We start from the raw sequence: 22,157 nt of genomic DNA, 5'->3' as shown, positions 1-22,157 counted from the left end.
TTTTAAAACTCTATGTGGTTGTGGGACTTGCCTGGCGGTCCAGTGGTTAGGACTCTGTGCTCTCACTGCCAAGGCCACGGGTTCGATCCCTGGTCGGGGAACTAAGATCCCGCAAGCCATGCGGCGTGGCCAGAAATAGAAAAATTAAACAAACAACAACAGCCAAAAACTCCATGTCGTTGTGAAATATAGACCGTGACATCTGTGGGTAATATAACCTGAGCCTCATAAGAATTCCCCAATTGAGGAATGCCACTGTGGCGTGTAATGTGTCCTTCCACTAAGAAGGCAACTAACAGACCATGCTGCGCTGAGTGAGTTGGGCAGTTGTCTAGTTTGGACTGGGAGGTGAGTGATTTGCTTCTTGCACTGCCTTTCAGTATTTACAATCCACATTTGGCCTTCAGCAAAATTGTAAATTACTGCCTAGCGGGGTCACTTCAGGGTGACTCAGGAAGTGTTAGATGAGCTCATGTTAAAACTGAAAACAGATCTTCTGCCTGGGGCCTGGGAGGCAGCAGCCACAAAGAGTCTAAAGCATAGTATTAGCAGCTGTTTGTAAAAAAATCAACAGATTGTTTCCCCGAAGCCCTGAGTACGCACCTAAAAACCATCAAAAACAATAAGAGAATCCATCAGCTGATTCCAAATCAATATAAAGAATTGATACCTTTTCTATGAGATAATTAAAGAGCACTTTGAAAAACAGAATGGAAATCAAAATCCTGTTTCTAATAACAATCAAAACTAAAAAGTTCCATAAGCGCAAGTCCTTTTATGCTAAAAACATTCAGTAGAGTAAAAACATCAGTTCTTTCTCATTTAATCTATAAACTACTTGAAGTCATCGCATCAGAAAATGGAATGGAATTGTTTTTTAACTAGAAAAACAGAGTTCCTAGATGGACAATTTGAGAATAGCCAAAACATTTCTAAGAAAATGAAAACTAAAGAGAGAACGCTAATCATCCCAGTTATTAAATCATATTATAAAGCTACAATGATTGAGGCAGTTTGGTATTAGCAGAAGAGAAAAGAGAGCCAGGCAATAGACGACCGCATATATGAGAGTTTGGTTTCAACAAAGGAGACTGTTAAAATTACCCAAAGACAGTTATTCAACCAATTGTGTTTGAATACCCGGCTCATAGGGCTAGGCGGCTGCTGTACTCTTGACCACAAAACTAATTCAAAATGGGTGGAAGATTGAAATAAAATAAAGTTATAAAAGGACTAGAATAAAACACATTTTTAAAAATGATCATTTTGAAGGGGAGAAGACCTTTCTGAGCAAGACACAAAACTTAGAAAATAAAAGGAGAAGATTGGTCTGTTTGACCACTGACTACATACAAATTAAACCAAGAAAAAAAACCCTCTATATTGCAGCAAATGATAATATTTATTACTTTATGAGATCAAAAGGCAGAGGACAGACAGGGAAGTTTGGTAATACACAGTATTGGCAATACACAGGACAAACAAAGGGAGAGATTTTTTAACATTGAATATGTCCTTAGAAACCATTAAGGAAAATACCAAGAACCTAATAGAACAGGGCGCAAAAACGCAGTGACAGAAGAAGAAATATACAAAGGGTTTCTATTCATTTAAAAACAGATCCGATCTCAAATACAAATCACTGCAGTGAGATGCTGTTTTTACCTGCGCCAGTGTCTGAGATGCAGGGGTTTAATAGGATGGAGCTGAGGTGGAACTAGCATGCTGACAAACTCATGGAGTTTTGTCGGGAATGGAAATCAACGCTGCCTTTTTTGGAAGGCAAATCTGTCAAAGTTATAATCCGTTTACGCTTTGCCCCAAAGTCCACATCTACGAAGATACTCACACATGCCGGTGTGGACACTCAAGTGTGTTTATTGTGCTTTTTTAGCAAAAGCAGGGCAAAGACCCACGTGCTTGTCCCTGAGAATTGGATAGGTAAATGATAGTATGTCCCTGGGGTGGAATCCAGTGCAGCAGTTTAAGGAATATCAAAACATTTTTAACCGACGACACGGGAACGTTCGCTGATGGGGAGCATTCTCTGAGGTAAGGAGAAAAACTAAGGTGAAACTGTCCAGAGCGCTTGGAACATGAGAAAGTTACTCACGCACAGAAAATATCTGGGGTTCCAGAAAGGTCAGTGTGAGGCAGGCATCTTAGTCTGAGGTCAAAGAGAGACCTGCTTTTTAAAATTATATATATCTTTTGTGCCGTTCGACTTTTTACCGTATTTTTACCTACTTTTTGAATAATCAAAGAGTTTGGCTGGTGGCAGTTGTATTCACTTTAGGACTAATGAAAGGAATGCATATATTCTAGGAAATGTTTTGTCTTTCAAATTAGTAAATAAATAAATAAATAAAAATGACTTTACCTAGTGCCGGAGGGGATTTCATAGACATGAAATTATGAAATATTCCCCCACTGCCGATGTCACGTCAATCGGTCCGATGCCTTCAGAAAATAATTTGGCAGCCTTTCAAAAAGCTCATGTCCTTTGACCCAGTAATTTAATTTTAGGAAAAATGAAAGAAAATGTTTTTAAAAGAAGACCCCAAAATGTTCAGTTATAGTCAGAGTGGCTTCATTGCCTAACTCCAGGAGCCCCATTCACTTTCACCATGCCCCAGACGATATTAGTTAGATTATATAAAACCACCAGCAACGTAAAAGCCCAACCGTGAGGGGCTGATTATGCAAATGAAAGTGTACAAAAGAATATTACACGGTCCTAAAGGTGTTTTCCAGAAAGAACAAGCATTGGAAAATGCCTGTGATAGGATGTGTAGCAGAATCACCATTGGGATGAACAGGGCTAATGCGGAGAAAAGCCTTGGAAGCTGGATAAAAGCCCGTGGTTCTTGCCGTGCAGGCTGTGGAGTACAACATCTTCGAAGGCATGGAGTGCCACGGCTCCCCGTTGGTGGTCATCAGCCAGGGCAAGATCGTCTTTGAGGACGGCAACGTCAACGTCAACAAGGGCGTGGGCCACTTCATCCCGAGGAAGCCCTTCCCCGAGTACCTCTACCAGCGCGTCAGGATCAGGAACAAGGTATGTGGAGCCAGGGTCTGCCGTGTGCAGAGCGAACAAATGTCACAGCTGCACGAGCCTCCCCTCCCTCACGTGTCAGATGAGCTGGGACGTGACCTACCTGCGTCTCAGGCTGGAGTGAGGACCAGACGAGACCGAGGAGGTGCCAGGGATTTGCCAACTGTAAAGGGTTGTGCACGTGGGGTGATGGGAAGAGTCCTGGGAGTACACCAGCCAGGACGCACATCCTGCATCATCCTGCGGGGAGGTCTTCACCACCCCCTCTTTTAGGTGTCGTGACTTTCCTTCTGCAGTTCAGAACCCTGGCGCTCAAAGCAGTGCAGGACTGTCCAGCATCACACGGCTGGGAGAGCTCTGAAGCCCTTAGTGCCGTTTGGTAAAAATAAACCGCCCTAGCCCACTCGAGGGGTGGCAGAACTGCATCTAGACTCCCTTCGATCTGCCCTGTTTTCTCCTTCTTGCTCCCCTTCTATTCTGCATCCTCCTTCCCCTCTTTTTCTTGAGGAGTCTTAGCGTGGACTCAGGAGGTCAAAGGGCATGGAGTAGGCACAGGCTGTGTCCCATCTCCAGTCCAGTTCAGAGGAGGAAGTTGGCTCATGCTTCAGAAAGACTCCCATCTGTGATCAATCATCTTCCCTAATTAAGTACCTCCCATCACCATGACAACCTGCTTCCCGCACTAAAACGGCTGATGTCTGCCAGAAAGCCCAGCTTTATTTGTGTATGTGCATGTGTATGTGTATGTCTGTGTGTGTATGTGCATGGGTGTATGTGTATATGCACGTGGTGCTCCTGTGTGTATGTGCTCCTGTGCTCGCTTATGTGCTTGTATATGTGTGTGTGCATGTGTGCCCACCTGTGTATGGTCCCACTCTTCTTGTGCTTCATAAGTGGCACCAGTGCCAGCAATTTAGATGCAAGAGCCCAGAGACCTCCTGGCATTCCCAGACTCCCAGGCCAACCATCACAATGCTCTGTGTCTGTTTACTGTCCCTCTCTATGCCTTAAAGTGTAGCATCCCAGGTCAAGGATACCAAATTGCACAGATGTTATGCGTCAGATGGGGAAATGATGGACATGGAGAATTAGCAAGTTAGATCCGAAAGATGGCCAGGGATAGCGATGTGGCCACAGCAGGCTGCTGAGAGACAAAGGGACTTGTGTAAACTCCTGTTTGGGACACCCACCAAGGGGGCAGAAACACACCTTGGCTGGCTTCATTCCCTCTAAATCAGTTTGAACCTGAGGTCTGTGGTTAACGGCATCTGTGAGAGGTGGATGCCTGACCTCGATGCCAAGACGTGATCTGTGGTGGCCAGGCGGACAGGTCCCCTGGCACAGGGCCACCCTCCCCGCATACCTGAGGACAGAGCACAGAGGCCAGGCCAGGTGGGGGACAGGCCCTGCCCCGGAACCTACATCTGGCCAAGCTGAGTTCAGAGGTCACTGAAGGGAACTGGGGGCCAGGAACACAGGCTTGGAACCGGCTGGAACCAGGGAAGCCCAGAGGCGCAGGAAGCAGGTATTAAGAGGGATGGGGCAGAGACAATGAGGTCCCAGGGCGTCAGGACAGCAGGGCTGCTGGGGGCAGAGGATGGGTTATCACCAAGCAGCTCTGGGCCCTTGATATTGGTGCTGAAAAAGGACCCCTTTGTTGTAGAGGAGGGAGCCTAGGGCTGGGGTCGGGCGCTGTCACCTGTGCAGGGGAAGAGGGACGTGAAGCTGGGGTCGGGGCACTGTCACTGACTCAACAGTGGGAACCTGCACGTGTTCCTGGCCACACTCTGTCTCCCAGGGCCTGGGACGGACGCCCACACTCCCCTGGCTGGCTCTGAGCTCACCAGCAGGCTACCAGCCTCCCACCCGAGCCCCTGCAGCTTTTGGCTTCTTTGCCTCATGGCTCTCTCTCCCAGGACAACCCTCAACCCACGGGGATGGAGGCTGTGTGCTGTGTCCCATCCCCCCTGGGGTCCAGGAGGTTTGCTCCCTGCAGTAGCCCTGAGCCAGGTGCCCTCAGAGGCCGCCCTCTCATTCTCTCTCCCTGTGGTGGGTGTTCTCCCTTCCTCTCTCCCTCCTCCTTTGCGGGATCACCTCCCAAACTACCTGCCCTCAAATCCACGATGAAGATGACCCCGTGATGCCACCAGTCCCCGATTCAAGGGTCCTTGTGAGGGTGTCAGGGAAGTGTTTTCCTCTTGGAAATAGCTTTGGAGTCCTCCTGCACGAAGCTGTGTATGTGTCTGTGCTTGTGTGTGTATGTATATGTGTGTATGCACGTGAGTGTGCACTTGCCTGTCTTTTTATGAATGTGTGTTGGATTGTATGTGTGTGTGTTATATATGTTAGTGTGTATATTAAACATGTTGGTGTGTATGCAGGCATGTGTGTGCACGTACATGTGTGAATTGTGTGTATGCATGCGGTTGTGTACTATGCATATTAGTGTGTGTGCAGGCATGTGTGTGCATGTACATGCACATGTGTGGAGTGTGTGGGGGGGTGTGCATGCATATGTATGTGTTGCACGTTTGTGTGCATGCATATGTGTACGCCTGTGCACATGTGTATGCATGTGTGAGCGGGTGCCTTGTGTGGTGTGTGTACAAGCAGGTGTGTGCATGTTTGTGTGTACATGTGTGTATCCCCGAGGAGACCATGGTCACTCTCCTGCACACGGGAATGCATACGTGCATCTTGTCAATCAGTTGCTCTTCTTGTGCTCTGTTTAGGTTTCTGGGTTGCAAGGGGTTCCCAGGGGCATGTATGACGGTCCTGTGTATGAGGTGCCAGCCACACCCAAATATGCAACTCCTGCTCCTTCTGTCAAATCCTCGCCTTCCAAACACCAGCCTCCACCGATCAGAAACCTCCACCAGTCCAACTTCAGTTTATCAGGTAAGAAACTACAGCGGCCAAGGTTCCCCACCCCACAGTGGCTCCCAGAGCCCTGAACTCCTGAGAAATGGACCCTCAGCCTCAGGCACTCGATGAGGAGCCAAAGATGGGAGTGTGGGTTCCCCTCCCCTCCCCTCCTGCGGTTGAGCAGAGAGGGCTGGGGGAGGTCAGAGAGCAGAGAGGGTCCGTGGGAGCAGCACAGAGATACCTGACCCTGGTTTATGAAGAGTCTGCCTGAAAATTGTCCTTAGGCTCTTCCTTAACACTCTTGGGGACATTTTACACTCTTACCCATGAAGCTATGTGTGGAGAGGGGAATCAGGGTAGCTGCCTTTGCTGGATGTACGTTCTGGGTCGGGTCTTCAGCCATCCATGGTAGTTCAGCACACTCATAACTCATGACTGTTTCATCTTCACAACCGCCCTGTGTGTAGAGTGGTATTATTCCTGTTTCTTTAAGGAGGAAATTAAGGCTCCAAGACATTTAGCGTCAAAATGCCAGGACTTGGTGCTCAACAAATGTGTGCAGACAAAATCAAAAGTTCACGTGGTCCTTCAGACTTTCTGAAGGCTCTTGGGACGTGTGTCTGCAGTTTCATCAGATCGCCACACAAGGGCAGGTGTGCACCTTTCGGGACATTGCCTTGGAATTTCGAATATTTGAGGTGTTAGCATGAGTTATATGCTGTGCTAGGTGCCAGGAATACGGTGATGAAATAAGACATAGCTGGGCAGGCTCAGTCTATTCTAGAGGTCAGCAAACTTTTTCTTAAAAGGCCAGGTAGTAAATATTTTAAGCTTTGTGAGCCAAGAGGCAATATCTAAGACCATTTGAAATGGAACCATTTAAAAATGCAAAAAACTATTCTTACCTCATGGGCTGTAAAAACAGGGCTGAGTTTCCTCAATGGGCTGACTTCTGGTCCAGCAGGAGTGAAGGACATTTAAACAGAAAAGGCGATGTAGTTGGCAAAAGAGAGAATGGAAGGGGCAGAGAGAAGATGAAATACCAGTTTAAATTGCGGGGGTGACAACCTACCATCCATTCAGGGATTACGCAGTGGGGAGCATGAATCAGAGGGTCCCCCAGTCCAGTCCGTCTCACTTTCCCTGAGCCTGTCATGGAAGAGTTTCTCCCACACCGTGTGATCCAGTGTCTAAAGAAAACTAATATTTTTGCACAAATGGACCCTAAACACAACTGGAGTATTTCATCTGATGCTCAATCAGCAGAACAGGGATTGGTTGCAATGCTTGGAACACTGTCTGTGTGTGACAACACACAACCTCTCGGGGAGTTTGCACACTGGATCTCTGGTCTCATGCAATTCACGATTGCAATTAAATGCAGAGAGACATTCCCTCCCTTTTAGAACAGCAAAAAAACAATGAAATGGAAAGTCTGCAGGAAGTGTCCCCCAACCATCCTTCTCCCTGTTCAGCACCCACTTCTCTATAAAGCCCCAGCACTGCCTTTGCCCAGCCCCTCAGCAGTTTCGCAGGTGACTCCATTGGATACCAACTGCACAGACACTTTCCAACATCAGGATGGACTTCACAGATGTCCTTTTAAATATCTGAGTGAGGTTACATCATACAGACATAGCATGGTTTACTGAAGTACTGTCCTTTTGTACAACAGGTATTTTCAAAGTACCTGGTATGTAACCAAGCAAGGTACAGATGCTTATGAGGTAGAAAGATATTAAGCACTTGGCCTGATTTCTGGGTCCAGGAAGACACACTGTCTATCAATGAAACAATGAGAGAAAATCAAAGTCAGTACTCTAAACCAAATTCATTGTGACTTACACAGATCATATAAAGTCAGAGGTAGAAGGACCTCATCTAGTTATTTTTGTCACTGTTGTTTTCATTGAAGTCTTAATTGGTAAATCTTTGATTCCTTATGAGGTTCAGCATCTTTCATGTGTTTATTTAAAATTTCCTCTTTGGTGAAGTCATTGGGAGTGATGGTGAGAGGGGATAATCCAGTTTCCACCTCCTGGTTCCTGGGAACATAACATCGAATATCGGGCATTGGTTCAGTACACATATTGTACCCTGGGAGGCAGTGCCTGACCCTAGCAGGCAGCCTAGCAGAGCTCTCAATGTAGACCATCCCAACTTCGTATCAGGCCAGCTTCTTCCGATCAATGAGGTTCACGGTGAATCCAGTGAATCCTGTTGTCGTGTGCTCATTGTTACACCTGCTTTGCCATAAAATTGATCCTGTGGTTTGAGGCAATAGATTACACAATACTGTGGATAGGAGTCGGCTCTTATTTTACAGAAAAGGAAATGAGGCCAGGAGAGGAGATTGTCTGACTCCAAATTACCCAAATTCCAGGCACCTTTTGCGCTGGAAATGAAGTCTCCCGACTGGACCCCTCTCCACAACATCCCTCCTTCCCAGCATTATCCGTCATCCAGTCTTCATTTAATACATATTCACTGAGCGCCAGGCACTGAGCTTAGTGCTCCAATTTTAAGTCTTTCTTTAACTGCAAGAGAATGCGTGAGATTGGAGTGGATGGTTGGCTTTGCAGATTTAAAACAAACAAGGCCGCCCCCCATCCCCACGCAGACCTGCCCATTACAAACAGGGTGGGTAAATCCAGCTCCAAGTGTTCACACACAAGCACGCACGTGTGCACACACATGCACAGATACACACACACATGCACACAATATACAAATGCACATATGTGTGCTCCCACGCATAGCACATAAAACACTCTGGGAACCATGGACACTGCCAAGTGTCGTTGTGAGTGTGTGGTAGGAGCTGGGGCTTTGGGGACAAACCAGTGGGGCTACGATCCTGGCTTCCCTGCCCTCCAGTGGTGCCCCTTACAATGCGTGACCTGGGCCTCAAATTCCTCATCTGTAAACTGGGGCTAAAACAACACCCCCTTCATAGGATTGCTGTGAGCCCTGAATTCAGCAGCACATGTTAAAGCACCAAGTCTGCGCCTGCACACAGTAGGCACTCAGTAAGTGTTTGCCCACTTGTCTCAAGAACATGAAGCCAGACAAGAAAGAGCACAGGGTGGTCAGGGCTGCAGGAGGGTGGCCCCGGGGCCTGGGGGGGCGTAGAAGAGGGAGCAACGGACCCCGTGGAGGTCAGGGAGCCTTCCCAGAGGTCATCCTGGGCTGAAGGATGGTGAGGATGGAAGGCGTGTTGAGACGAGGGCTCGGCGTCCCAGAGGCTGGGGCACATGACATGAGAGGGCACCCAGCCCGCGGGAGCAGCACATGGAGCTGGTGTCAGCAGATCTCGCTGGAGTGACTGGCTCTGTCTCTTCCAGGTGCCCAGATAGATGACAACAACCCCCGGCGCACCGGCCACCGCATCGTGGCACCCCCTGGTGGCCGCTCCAACATCACCAGCCTCGGGTGAAGGCGACTCGTGGATGAGCGAGTGTGAAGGATTCTGGGAAGGATGTCCATCCCTTGCCCTGTCAGTGTTTGGAAACCCACAGTATCGTTTGGTACTGATGGGGGGAAAATGGAATGATGTTCTTTCCTTTTTGGTTTAGGAAGAAGTGGTACTAGTGTGGTGTGTTTGCTTGGAAATCCCTTGCCCACAGTCGTGTGTTCATCTGAGTCCACCTCAGAGCATGGCGTCTCCAGGCCCCTCCTTAGTGAACACAGGTTCCAGCCTCGTCTTGTACTGTCCCTCCCACTTCTGACGCCACGGGCTCCACGGTTCTCTGAGTGGTTCCCTTGCACCCCTGTAGCTGTTCTAGGATAGTTGATGCATGTTACTAAGTTACGTCTGCGAGTCTGTGAGTGCGTCCGACAGAAGACAGCCGCGGCCCTACATAGACACGAAGCCCAGACCTCAAGCCCTCGGGGGCAGCTCCAAAACTCATAGCAGGAAGATGTGTCCTCATCATCCCCTCCCCCAGGTCTACACGAGAAGGAAGCCCGCCCCACCGCCAGAGAAGCATCACTCTCGTCCTGTGTCAGGAACCCTGGTCTCCGTGGCACCTGTAACTCGCCATGACGTCTTTCCGGTCTGTGTGTGTCCTTCCAGCCCGTTCCAGGCTGCAGGCCTAGCCAGGTTCACACTCAGAAAGGGGTCTCCCACCCTCATTCAGGGCTGACCACGGTGTGGCCACAGCTGCTCCCGGTGCCCGTGTCCTGGTCCCTCCCAGGCGGATGACGAGGCCGTCAGATTTTTAAAGTTTTGTACATAGTTTTCCTTTGTAATCACCCTCATTTTTACTTAACAGCTGACTTATTGTGACTCTTATTTCTGAATTCAGCGCTTGTGAAAAAATAAAGAAAATAAATGGCCCACTCCCTGACTGGGGTGTTTGCATTTAAGTGATGGCTGCTCAGGTGCTCATGCTTTGTGCTCCCCTTTGTAGCAGTGGACAGTGGTGCTTGCTTCGCCAGGACTCGCTCTTGTTAGTCTTGGTAGTCGGGGCAGCAGAGGAGGGAGGAGAGGGAGCCAGTCATGATTTGGGGAGTGTTAGGTCATGAGAACAAGGATGAGAATAGGAGGACGATGGCCGGCCAAGGGCTTCTGTGAAATAGGTTGAAATCACATCATGTCCCTTCCCTCCTGCCCAGCCTTTCCTTGGTGTGCTGTCTCTTCCTGTGTGTTATGTGGGTCAGACTGCCTCAGATTGGAAGTGCCCAGCTCCTAAACTTCACATTTCTGACCTTCAGTCCCATGGGAGGTATACATTCTAAGGAGGAGTAAAACCTCAAAGTTGTTTGTCTTGATTACCAGTTAGTAGTGATGATGGTGATGATGCTGATGGTGATGATGATGGTGATGATGGTGATGATGATGATGATGGTGATGATGCTGTTGATGGTGACGGTGATGATGGTGGTGATGGTGATGCTGCTGCTGATGCTGATGCTGATGGTGGTGATGGTGATGATGCTGCTGATGATGGTGATGCTGCTGCTGATGGTGATGGTGATGGTGATGATGCTGTTGATGGTGATGGTGATGATGGTGGTGATGGTGATGCTGCTGCTGCTGCTGATGCTGATGGTGGTGATGGTGATGATGCTGCTGATGATGGTGATGCTGCTGCTGATGGTGATGGTGATGGTGATGATGCTGTTGATGGTGACGGTGATGATGCTGCTGATGCTGCTGCTGATGATGATGGTGGTGATGGTGATGATGCTGCTGCTGATGGTGATGATGCTGCTGATGATAGTGATGATGATGCTGATGATGATGATGGTGATAATGATGGTGGTGGTGATGATGCTGATGGTGATGCTGCTGCTGCTGATGGTGATGATGCTGCTGCTGATGGTGATGATGATGATGGTGATGATGATGGTGGTGATGGTGATGTCACGTGATGATGGTGATGGTGATGTCATGTGATGCTGCTGATGGTGATGGTGATGGTGATGATGATGATGCTGATGATGGTGATGGTGATGCTGCTGATGATAGTGATGATGATGGTGATGGTGATGGTGATGATGGTGATGGTGGTGGTGGTTGTGGTGATAATGATGGCAGCATTATCTGTACAGCACATGCTACATGTCAGGTGCTCTGTAAGGTAGGCACTATTATTAACATCTTTTACAGATGAGTCCTAGAGAGGTCAATAATTCATCTAAGATCACACAAGAAGTGGCACAGCCAATATTTAAATCCAGGACCCACATGTCCAAAGCTCCTTGCTTCTAACTGCCAAGCTTTGTCATTTGAGGCAGGATGGCTTTGGATGGGTGTACGTCTACTTTATGCTTTTAGTGTCTTCTCCCCACACCCTCACTGGGTTAGGATACTTTAAGGTCCAGAGAGGTGGTGGCTTAGGGTCAGTTATGGATTTTCTTGAAACAAAGCTAAATATTAAGAAAGATCAAGAATGGAGGGTAATGACTTGATATTTGGCCTTGGCCCATTGGGACTACTAGAGGACAATGCAGAAACTTCCAGAAGAGTAAAGTCGGCAACAATCAGTTACCCACCCTGCTGTCTGGAATGCACTTCCTCTCTCCCGCATCACCCCCCAGCCCATCAGGGAGCAGATGCTGAAGCGGAAGCAGCCCTAACATCCTCCCTGTAGGACCGACTCTGATGGGGCCTTTGCCCGGCCGCCAAGCCACCGGACCACCGCCCAGTTGGCATCACCTGCTGAGGTCGCCAGCACCCCTGTCCTACATTAGGTTCCCAAGAGGCACAGGCACAGGGGTCCTGGTAGCTGCAAGACAGACAGGCCTTAATTCTAGGAGGCTGAGCTGCAGCATTCCTTGTAAGTAACGTTCTTTTCATTCATCTCTTGAAATGGTAGGAGGAGGTGGGGAGCTTTAGGGGAAGGCTATCTATTCTTCTATTCATTCATCTGCACCCTTACTTCCCCTTTGCAGAGAGCATAGCATGGTCACAGGTTCCAGGAATTAGGATGTGGAAGTCTTGGGGAGGGGGCACTGTTCTGCTACCGCAATAGTCTTCTGAGTTTCCTTCTAGAAGTTTTATCTTTCACATTTAGGTCTATGACCCATCTCTCATTAATCTTTGTACACAGTGTAAAATAGGGCTCAAGGCTTGCTTTTTTTCCATATAGAATCCAATTGACCCAGTGCCATTTATTGAAAAGACCATCCTTTCCCTCATTAAGCGGCAGCAGAGCCTTGGTTGTAGACCAGGGTGACCACAGTGCATGGTCTTCTAACCCAGTGGTCCTGAGGTACACTGCTAAATAAACATTGGACACTGAGCTTGGCTGGGCTGGGGTGGGAGCCCCAGTTTGTAGTGTCTGCTAACTTCTATGGTGCCAGTACTCTCACTGTAGTCAATTTCAAGCTACCAACATGAAGCCAGTGAGCTTTCAATCCATGCAATGTAAGTCGGGTCTGGTGTCCCAGTAAATGCCAGTACATTTGGTGTCATTGGCTTCAAGTTTTCCTTCAGTGACGTCAATTCATGGAGCAAGAGAGCAAGAAGAAGATTCCTGAACAAAAAGGGCTTCTACCAAAATGAAATTTCCCTCCTCCCTCCTTCCCTACATTTTTCCTTCCACCAGTGTACGAGGAGTGCCTATTTAGTACTAGGCATCGTGCTAGTAGGGGAAAGCAGTGGGTATATATTCCAGGGGGAAGGTCGGATATTAACCAACTTATTACCCAAAGCATCTAATTACACACCATGCTAAGTGCTGCTATAAAGGAAACATTTTGCAGGGAGTAGAGAATGCTCATCTCCCACTCCTCATGTCCCCCAGAGAGGGGCGTCCGCTCTCTGGGGGAGAAATGTGGAGGTTCTCCTGGCCTCTGTCTCACTCATTCTTCCCAACAGAGGGAAAGCACCCGACTTTTCAGAACTGAGAGTGCTAAGTGGCTCCCTTCCTCCCTCCACGGAGATGACCAGCCTCAGGACACACTTCCTTGGATGCAAACTTACCACGAAGTTAGTGACGCTCATCAGGTGACACTGGGAGGCCACGGGCGTATCTGGGATCTGGGTTAGGGCAGATTGAGTTGGGTTCAGTGGGGATGGGCATGTGTCCAGTGGACGTAATTCCAGCCAGCCCAGGCACAAATGGCCACCCCCTGTGCCAACTCCCCTGCATCGTGACACGGAGCGCAGGCCAGGGGACACGACGCAAATGCGTCCCGTGGCACCTGGCACCGGAAGTGCGCCCAGACCGGAAGTGTGCCCAGCAACGAGGAGAAGGAGCACTGAGGCAAGTGTGCAGAGCCAGAAACTGGTCTATGGAAATCTAGGTATCCGATGCACACAACAGTGAGTGGAGAAATGTTAGAACAAAGTATTACAGAAGTGGGTTAGGCAATTCATTGACTTAAAAAATTATATTTTTTATTTGTGATTTTGTGGAGTTCATCAGGTTCTAAGAATATTTGTTCTGCTCTCGTCTCTCATTCTAAACATATACAGTATTCTCTTTTATACCTTTTGTAATTTTATTGGCTTTTTATGAAACTCTCCTTGCCCAAATGTACAAGTTTCAGACACCCTCCCATCCTCCCACCCCACCCTAACCCCCCCACCAAACCTGGGCCCCCTCGCCACTCCTCTCAATGTGTTTTGGGGGTGTCCCCATGGTAGAAGCCTGTGACCGGGGCCACATCTCTGTCTGTGTTGGGGGCGGGCAGTTTAGTTCAGGGGTAAGCATGAGCAGGCTCTTTGTGGACACAGGGTCCCCCAATCTGGCCTCATCAGTTATAGAGCTGACATGCAGATCTCTGTGGCTGCTTTGCCTCTATCTCAACCGGTTCCAAACTTGGATGAGAAATAAAGCAATGTATCTACCATCCCCTCCCCCATCCCAGCAACAAAATATACAGACAGTTCTTAAGAGCGAAAGAGGGGGGTCTGATCTTATCAAGGTGGGCAGGGGTGGCTCTTGAAGTCGTGAGTGAGCCCTGTTGAGATGTGGACAATGGCTAGGAGCTAATGAGGCAAAGGGGATGGGAGGGGGCAGCAGGGTTCCAGACAGAAGACTGTCATGTGCCAAGGCCCTGTGGTAGGCAGGGGGTGTGGCACCTATGAGGCCGTGAGAGGAGACAGAGGCTGGATGGGGGCAACGGCATCAGCTGGGCTGGAGGGGTGGCGGATACCAGATCTCGCAAGGCCCTGTGGTCCATGTTAGAGTTTGCTTTTTCTCCTAAGAGCAAGGGAACGCCACTAAAGAGCTGCAGTCAGATCTGTGTTTTAGGAAGTGTGGACAGATGAGAGGAGGGTGGGGCAGGGCAGGAGGGAAGATCAGGAGCAGTTAGGAGGCTTCTGCATCAGCAGCAATACCAGCCCCGGGGTGATGAACGCAAGACAAACCCCAGGTTGGCTGGAGACTCTGTTGACCTCATATACCACATCGGCTTCATCCTAGCAGCTCAGACCAGATCAGAGAGGCTAAATGTGCGTAGAAATTAATCCACTAAACTCTTCAATATATCATCATTCATGAACCCCTTCCACTTTCACCTCCTTCCATTACAGCCCATAAGAAGAACTGGGGACACAACCCAGATGGAGGGAGGGCGGCTGAGATGTGTCCTCGGGGTCTTCTTGCTGCTCCTCCCCTCTCCCCGGCCCTGGGTGTGCTGTGTTCATGCAGCTCAGTATCGGGCCTGAAAGTCCTCCTCCACATCCCGGTGTCCCAGAGCCTGCGCCCAACACAGCCGAGAGTCCTTCCAGACGTGAGAGTCGCGTTTTGTTTTGAACAAGGAAGCCATTCCGTTATGAAAGGCACCTCTAGAGTCGATTGTTGATGTGATGAAAACAGACGCAGTCCACAAGCCTTCATGGAGAGTTATGCGCCCCACGCTGTGCCAAGCAGTCCAGCAGCATGTGACAGGTGACATGTCCCCTGGGCTAAGGAAGCTACACTTAAGCAAAAGCATCGTCCATGCAAGATCCGTGGAGGCTGAACCTACACTGCTCGGGATCTTCCAGAGATCCTGGTGCCGCCAGGGCATCTGCATTTACCAAACTCACGTCACCAAATCAGGCGTTCCCAGCATAGGAGGCATCTGCCTTCAGAATGCCTCTGTGCACAGGACCCATGTGACAAAAGCAATTGCTATGTAAAACAGGTTCGCAAAATACTGCAGGAAGGAAGTCAAACTTGTTACAAGACTCTGCAGAATAAGGAAATATTTTATTTAGCCCCTAGAGGGGGCTGTTGGCTAACTTTGGAAATTCGCCTGGTGACCAGTCAGGATTTGAGGATGCTCCGATCAATGGCTAGTATCCTTAACAAACGATGTAACTAGTATGGATTACTTCTCTTGTTAAGGAACCTCGCTTTCCTGACTAAGAGAGACTAATCTAGGTTGTAAGAAATAAAAATCCAGACCACAAATGGTCCAGGAAATCCCTGAGACAGGAGCTTCTATAACCTGGAGCCCACTGTGTACTGGGAATTTGTGGAAACCCTGTACTCTCCATCCCAGACCTGCCCGGGGTCAGCACGCTCTGACTTACATCAGTGGGTGATGCCCCCGAGGAAACATCTGGCAGTGTTTGGAGACATTTTTGGTTGACACCACTGGGGAGTGCTTCCAGCATCTGGTGGGAAGAGGCCAGGGAGGCTGCTAAACATCCCGTCATGCACAGGTCAGCCCCACCCCCAAACAAAGAAATGTTCTCACTCCACATATCCATAGTGCCAAGACTGAGAATCCCTGATTTTGATGAAAAAGGCAATTTTCTTTCCAGGTGGGAAAGGCACTGGCTGGTCTGAAAGCTTCTGGATATTCCCAGCATCCCCTGGGAGAAGCATTTCTCCTTAGGGGAGGACTGCTGTCTGGCAGAAGAACTCATCCCTCCCAGGGGAAGTCCTCCTGGGCAGGGCCTCCTTCCTAGCGCTTTAAGTGTCTCCAACAGAAGACCCTAATGCAGGTGTCATGTATCTGTGGGTCCTTAGGACCCCAGGGTGGGTGAGGATAGGCCTCCCGGCCAGGGATTCCATGGACTATGTCATGGGGCTCTGAGACTCCTCAGATACCCTCACTGAGACCAGGCCTTCGCTGCTGGCTGAGCCAAAGAAGGGAATGGGTCCTGATGAGATTCCATGTTGGCCAGTGCCCACGGTGCAGGGGACAGAGAGAGCGGGGGCGATGGGAACGGAGGAGAAAAGGCCTCGGACCCAGAAAACACCAGCAACACCTGGTGATCCCTTTATTATAGGCGGAACTCCACCGGGAGGGGAGGCTGGCGAGCAGAGGGCCCCCAGGGCGGGAATGAGACCACTTAGCGCTCGCGGAACGCAGGTTCGGGGTGACATCGGGACACGGTGGGTGGGAAGCACAGGGAGCCAGGAAGGAGGGGCTTCCCAAGGAACGGAGCCGCATCTCGAAGCCAAGGAGACACTGAAAAACTGGAGCAGACATGTTTCCAACACAGGGGTGGGGGTGGGTATCATCTTCACAGGCGGTAGGGTCCGCCCTGCTCTTTTTGGCCTTTTTCTGGGACTTTGATACCCATTCTCCATCCCTGCACAGCAAGGCTGTGGGCAGAGGGGAGACCCCACTGTCCCCCACCCCGGGGTAGCCAGTCCCTCCTCACTGCCTGGGGGAGGGGCAGGTGGCATTCAGACGGGGTCTTCAGGTTCCGTCCCCCCGACCAGCCTTAAGCTACAGATTGCTTCTTCTCTTTAGCATCTTCTTGGAATTCTCACCGTCACCAACCCCACTTTCTTGCTGGCTCAGCCTTTTGCTGCTTAAAATATGGAAGAAATGCAGTTGGTCAGAACTTTGATTCCAGGTCTGTCTAGATGCAATCACAATGCATCCAATCTGATCACATGAAAAGGTGGTGACAGGCCATGAAAACAATCTGCATTTTGACCTGGGCTCTTAAGAAACAAAAGAAACTCCCAGTTTCCCTCTCTTTGGTGGGAGGTCCATCCCATGCTCAGACGACGGACGCACCCCAGGATGGATCCACGCTACCACAAATCCGGAAGCATCTGTAGCTGGCAGCGCCCTGGTGAGGCCTGGGATTGCCAGCTATTCAGGCAGGATGCTGACGGGCTGGGGAGGTGGGTCGTGGCTGACCGGGCCCAACTGGACACTAACAATAGCAGCAACCGTAACACCAACACTTCCCGTTATCACCCATCATTTCTCGGACCCGAGTCAACACCTCTGAGAGGCACTGGATTTCCTGCCCAGATGTAGGTGATCAACAAGGGCCCCGGTGTACCTGAGCGATCCTGAGGGGGGGCCCCCTGAGGCAGGGTCGTCGTCCTTGGGCCCCCCAAAGTCCCCTCTGTCCCGGGGTGCCGGCTTCTTCCTTTTGGTCCTTAGGGGTTTCTCTGCAGGAGACATGTGAACCCAGAAACTGGCTCTGTGACTCTGGGTAGGTGACAGCATCTCTTGACCTCACGCCACCCCAGCATTGTTTGAGTACCTCTGGGGGCCAAGTATGCACTCAGTACCTACTGCTCTTAGACCCATTTAACTTGTGAGGAAACTGAGACCTCGCAGGGGGTGAGAGCTATCCCAAGCCCACAAGGCTGAAAGGTGGCAGAGCTGGAATTCAAACTCAGTCGGCCAGGCTCCTGCTGTGTTTCTACCACACCCAGCAGACTGGCAGCCTTCCGGAGCAGTAAGAACCTAGAACACAGCTCCAGTACCATAGCTTTTATTTTAATGGCCCTCCGTGACTTTACACACCTTCCCCTTGCTATCCCGTTAGAGGCTACAGCACTCTATGATGTCCCTGAAGTTCCGCTGGTCAAGGGAGGAGGGCTAATTATCCCCATTTTACAGATGGGGAAACAGAGTCAGAGATGAGAGTCAGCTACTGAGCGGCAGACCCAGGAATCGGAATTATTGCATTTTGAAGGGCCAGGGACACAGGGGCATCCTCGCCTAGCCTGCTCATCTACAGACAGGACACAGAAGCCCAGAGAGGGTAAGTGCGGCGCCTGGGGCCACACGCCAGTTAGTGGTAGACCCGGTGCTAGAGCCTATACTCCCAGCCCAGAGAGCCTGCAGGGCATCGCCTTCTATGACTCACCTGACAGCCCATGCTTATTGGAAAACGGCTTGCTTTCGGCAAGGGGCACCCGGGCCAACGCCGCCAGCTCTGAGATGAAGCTCTGCTCAGCTTCCTGGATGCAGAGAGAGAGGGTCAGCTGGGCCTCCCTCCGCCCTGCTCCGCCTCTACATCGCCTTCCATCAGCACGAGGGGGCGCTCTGAGAGTGGGGACAGGACCGCGTCCCCAAGCGGAGGAGGACTCCCCAAGAGGCATCCAGAAACGCCAGGAGCAGGCAGAGGCACGTGTGATGCGGGGGCAGCTAAGCACCCATCCTCGCTCACGCCAGCCATGGATCCCACTTTACAGATGAGAACACTGAGGTGCGAGGGGCTCGGCGAGGGCAGCAGAACCAGGATCAAGCCCACCCCTGCCTGACTCGAGTCGGAGTCCTCAACTGCCAACACCATTGATTAACAGCCAGACCCGGATTCCGTGGCTTATTCACTGTGGGGCACTGGGAGGTGACTTACCTCTCGGGGCCTCAGTTTCCTCATCTGTAAATGGGATACTGGGTGTAACCCGCTCCTTGGCTGTCGGAGTAGGACTTTAGGTGGTGGATGTAAAGCTCTCTGCTCAGGGACTGTCTACAAGAGACCCTCAGGGAATAGATGTTAACCGCCATTAACATCTTTCTCATCACTGTCTCAGATGTCACTGCCACACCGGTGGCGAGCACTCAGATGGGGCCAGCACTCCACTCAGCACTTCCATTCGGGAATATCTGATTTTTTTTACAGGCGGCCACTTTGCTTTAAAGCCACACCTTATAATCTCACGCTGATGAGATTTTTCTGGGATGAGAAATATCACGAAAGCTGAGCGTCCTGTATGTTCTAGGTAAAGCGCAAACCTTAGTCACAGCAGCACTGCCTGAATGATACTGGTATTTGCCGTGACACCAAGAGGCCCACATGGTGGCGATTCACACACAGGGAGACGCTCATTCCTTTCAGCTCAACAGACAAAACTGATGAGTGGTCAGGGCCTGGCCCGGAGCTGGTGCTGCAGACCCGGGGGAATCAAAGTTCACAGCTGAGCAGCGAGGCTGAGGTGTCATCAGCCTGTGAGACTAGTGGGGGCTGAGGGGGTCCCGAGCAGGGCGTGTGGTCCTCACAAAGGCTCCAGTGCTGACCTGTGATCATGAGCTTAGCCTTTTACTATTTCCAGTCCCCTGTAAACCACTGCCCACTTTGCAAAGGCCCGTTTTCAGAAGTTGTACCTGTAGCTGGGTCTCAAGCTGGGCTTCCAGATGGTCCATGACCCTCACGCTCTGCTTCCACGCGTCCCGGCGGGTCCGCTGGTGTGCCGTGAACTGGGCCAGGAACTTTTTCTGCTGCGCCAACATCCTGGGGAAAGGAACGAAGGCCGTCAGCGCTGCCCTTCCAGCAGGTTCGTCAGACCCAGCACGAACCTTTCCCCAGGGCCTGCTGAGTCGTGGTAACTAGTGACCGATAGCCATCCTTGAGCCCTTGGAGCCAGAAGAATGGCCATCGCGGGCACGATTTACTGCGGCCACATGCCCCGTGGACACAGCTCGAGTCCCTCCACCAGCGGCTGACTCATCAGAAAACCAGATGCCATCTGATTAACACTTGAGAATTTACAGAGTCTCACACACACATTTTTCACTTGATCTTCAGGGTGGCTTGGTGACATCAGCAGGACAGAGAGGAGAAAAGCTCGGGAGCAGCTCAGAGGGCTGGGGGCAACCCTGAGGTCCCACAGCTGCAAAGCGGCTGGGCTGCAAGTGGCATCTTCATATGAGAAAATCATTTTAACCCCAGGGTGTGGCAGGGAGCAGGGAGATAGTCCCCTGATAGGACCCATCTTTATTTAAAATTTCAGAATTGCCCTAGCTCCTCCCTTGTAAAACAGAAGGCTCGTTTCCTAGCATACAGAGTCTGAGAAACCCTGAATACAGCAGCCTCATTACTGCTAGTGGCAGAGGACAGAGCTGGGGCTGAAGAAGGGTCCCTGACCTGGAGAGAGGCCCCACCTCCCTTTCAGGAGCAGAGACCCCTCCCCTCCTGCTTTGAATACCCTCTCTCCCTTGGCTGACCTTCCTCTAGTCCTCAGCAAACAGGAGCATTCAATACCACCCACCCTGTTTCTGTAATCGTTCTCTGCCTTCTTCCTTTCAATCTTGTGGTTGATTTTCTGAAAGGGGCTGAATTTCTAGACCTGAAGGCAGAAGTCACTTTTAGCATCAATAGGCAGCTGTCCCTGGAGTATATCTGAAGGCACAAAATTCCACCTGCTTTTGCTTTTGCTCTTCCTTCTACCAGTAATGCCTTTCCCCTCTTCGTTGTTCTTTGTCTGGCAAACTCCTATTCATCCTACAAGACCCCATCATCCGTCACCCATCCATCTATTCACTCATTCCTTTATTCTTAAAAGTATTTCTGGACTTCCAGGTGCTATGCTGGGTTTTAAAGACACAGTTGTGAATAAGAGACTCATAGTCTTTGCCCTCATGGGGCCCCACTTTGAGCTGGGGAGGGGGATAGACATCGAACAAATAACTGTGATAGGGCTGAGGTCAGTGCTCTGCAGCACTGAGTATAGGCTCTGAGTATAGGCTCAGACCTCACACCCTCAAGGAGGATGCATTACTTTCCTGGGGCTGCTCTAACAAATGACCACAAACTAGGGGGCTTAAAAAAACAGAAATCTGTCCTCTCACAGAAGATCCCAGAAATCTTCAGTCAAGGAGTCGTGCTTCCTCTGGAGGTTCTAGAGGTGAACATGTTCCTGCCTCTTCTGGTGGCCGCTGGCACCCCTTGGCTTGTGGCTGTGTCACTCCAATCTCTGCCTCTGTCGTCACATCATCTTCTCTGTGTGTGGCCAAATGTCCCTCTGCTTCCCTTGCCATTGGATTTAGGACCCACTGGGATAACCCAGGGTGATGTACTCCTCTCAAGATCCTTAACATAAATGACATCTGCAAAGACCTTTTTCTAAATAAGGTCGCACGTATAGGTTCAGGGATTAGGACGTGGACATATCTCTTGCGGGCCCCTGTTCAGCTCGCTACAGAAGCTGGTGGCTCCTTTCCGTGAGCAGCTTCCTCCCCAGACCCGCTCTGTCACCAGTCCTGGTCACTCTCGACTGTCGTCCTGCTGGCTCGTCTGCTCCCCCATGGACCTGGCCCTTGGGAATGCAGGGAAGTGACAGGCCTGCCCGGGAAGGGCCTGTGTGCCCGGGTTAGGGGCAGGGCTTCACCCTCGAGGCCTGGGGAGCCATGCGAGGGCCCAGGAGAATCTGAGACACAGGCTGCCTCGTGTTTTACGCGATGCCCTGGTTGCAGCACAGGAAGCAGGGAGGGCGAGCAGGAGTCTGGTCAGAGGCTTCAGCTCTAAGCCAGGAGGGGAATAACGAGGGCCCCGGACAAGAGAGCCCGCAGAGGACAAAGGCTGTGCTGGGACAGCCAGGTGGTGCCCGAGCTCAGGGGCAGAAGCCCCTTTGGGACTGCTGACCCCTGGCACGTCCTGGAGGGAGGAAACGGCCTGACTGTAGGCCTGGCTGTGGGATCTGCGTCACCGAGTCAGACGCGTAAGTTCATAGACTTCTTGTGTTTGGACTCAGATTTGACTATGGAAATGAAAATGTAAAAAAAAATCCATTCTGAAAGCGTTCTGATTCCAGAACTGTTTGAAGTTCACATTGCACTGTGCAGTGCTGAGGGCTCGGCAGTGACA

General features: G+C 50.5%; 2 protein-coding genes across 6 annotated transcripts in view; one reads left to right on the top strand and one right to left on the bottom strand.

Moving 5' to 3' along the window:
* The window catches only part of CRMP1 (collapsin response mediator protein 1), a 66,659-nt gene extending 56,371 nt beyond the window's left edge, over positions 1–10,288 (top strand). For both annotated transcript variants that reach the window (XM_036854015.1, XM_036854016.1), the window contains exons 12-14: positions 2,879–3,058; positions 5,788–5,953; positions 9,265–10,288. In XM_036854015.1, the coding sequence (XP_036709910.1) occupies positions 2,879–3,058; positions 5,788–5,953; positions 9,265–9,356 (438 nt within the window). In that variant the 3' untranslated portion in view covers positions 9,357–10,288. The remainder of the gene's footprint in view (positions 1–2,878; positions 3,059–5,787; positions 5,954–9,264) is intronic.
* A 6,265-nt stretch (positions 10,289–16,553) lies between these two features.
* EVC (EvC ciliary complex subunit 1) overlaps positions 16,554–22,157 on the bottom strand; it is an 81,855-nt gene continuing 76,251 nt past the window's right edge. For 3 of the 4 annotated variants that reach the window (XM_036852535.1, XM_036852533.1, XM_036852536.1), the window contains 4 exons: positions 19,679–19,805; positions 18,438–18,531; positions 17,619–17,730; positions 16,554–17,132 (listed from right to left, as the gene is read on the bottom strand). In XM_036852535.1, the coding sequence (XP_036708430.1) occupies positions 17,048–17,132; positions 17,619–17,730; positions 18,438–18,531; positions 19,679–19,805 (418 nt within the window). In that variant the 3' untranslated portion in view covers positions 16,554–17,047. The remainder of the gene's footprint in view (positions 17,133–17,618; positions 17,731–18,437; positions 18,532–19,678; positions 19,806–22,157) is intronic. The other variant, XM_036852534.1, reaches the window with a different exon arrangement.

The sequence above is a fragment of the Balaenoptera musculus genome, chromosome 5, assembly GCF_009873245.2.
Source record: "Balaenoptera musculus isolate JJ_BM4_2016_0621 chromosome 5, mBalMus1.pri.v3, whole genome shotgun sequence".
In the NCBI taxonomy this organism is placed as follows: domain Eukaryota; kingdom Metazoa; phylum Chordata; class Mammalia; order Artiodactyla; family Balaenopteridae; genus Balaenoptera; species Balaenoptera musculus.
Note: the sequence above shows the minus strand (reverse complement) of the source record. Positions and strands in the feature narration are given on the sequence as shown.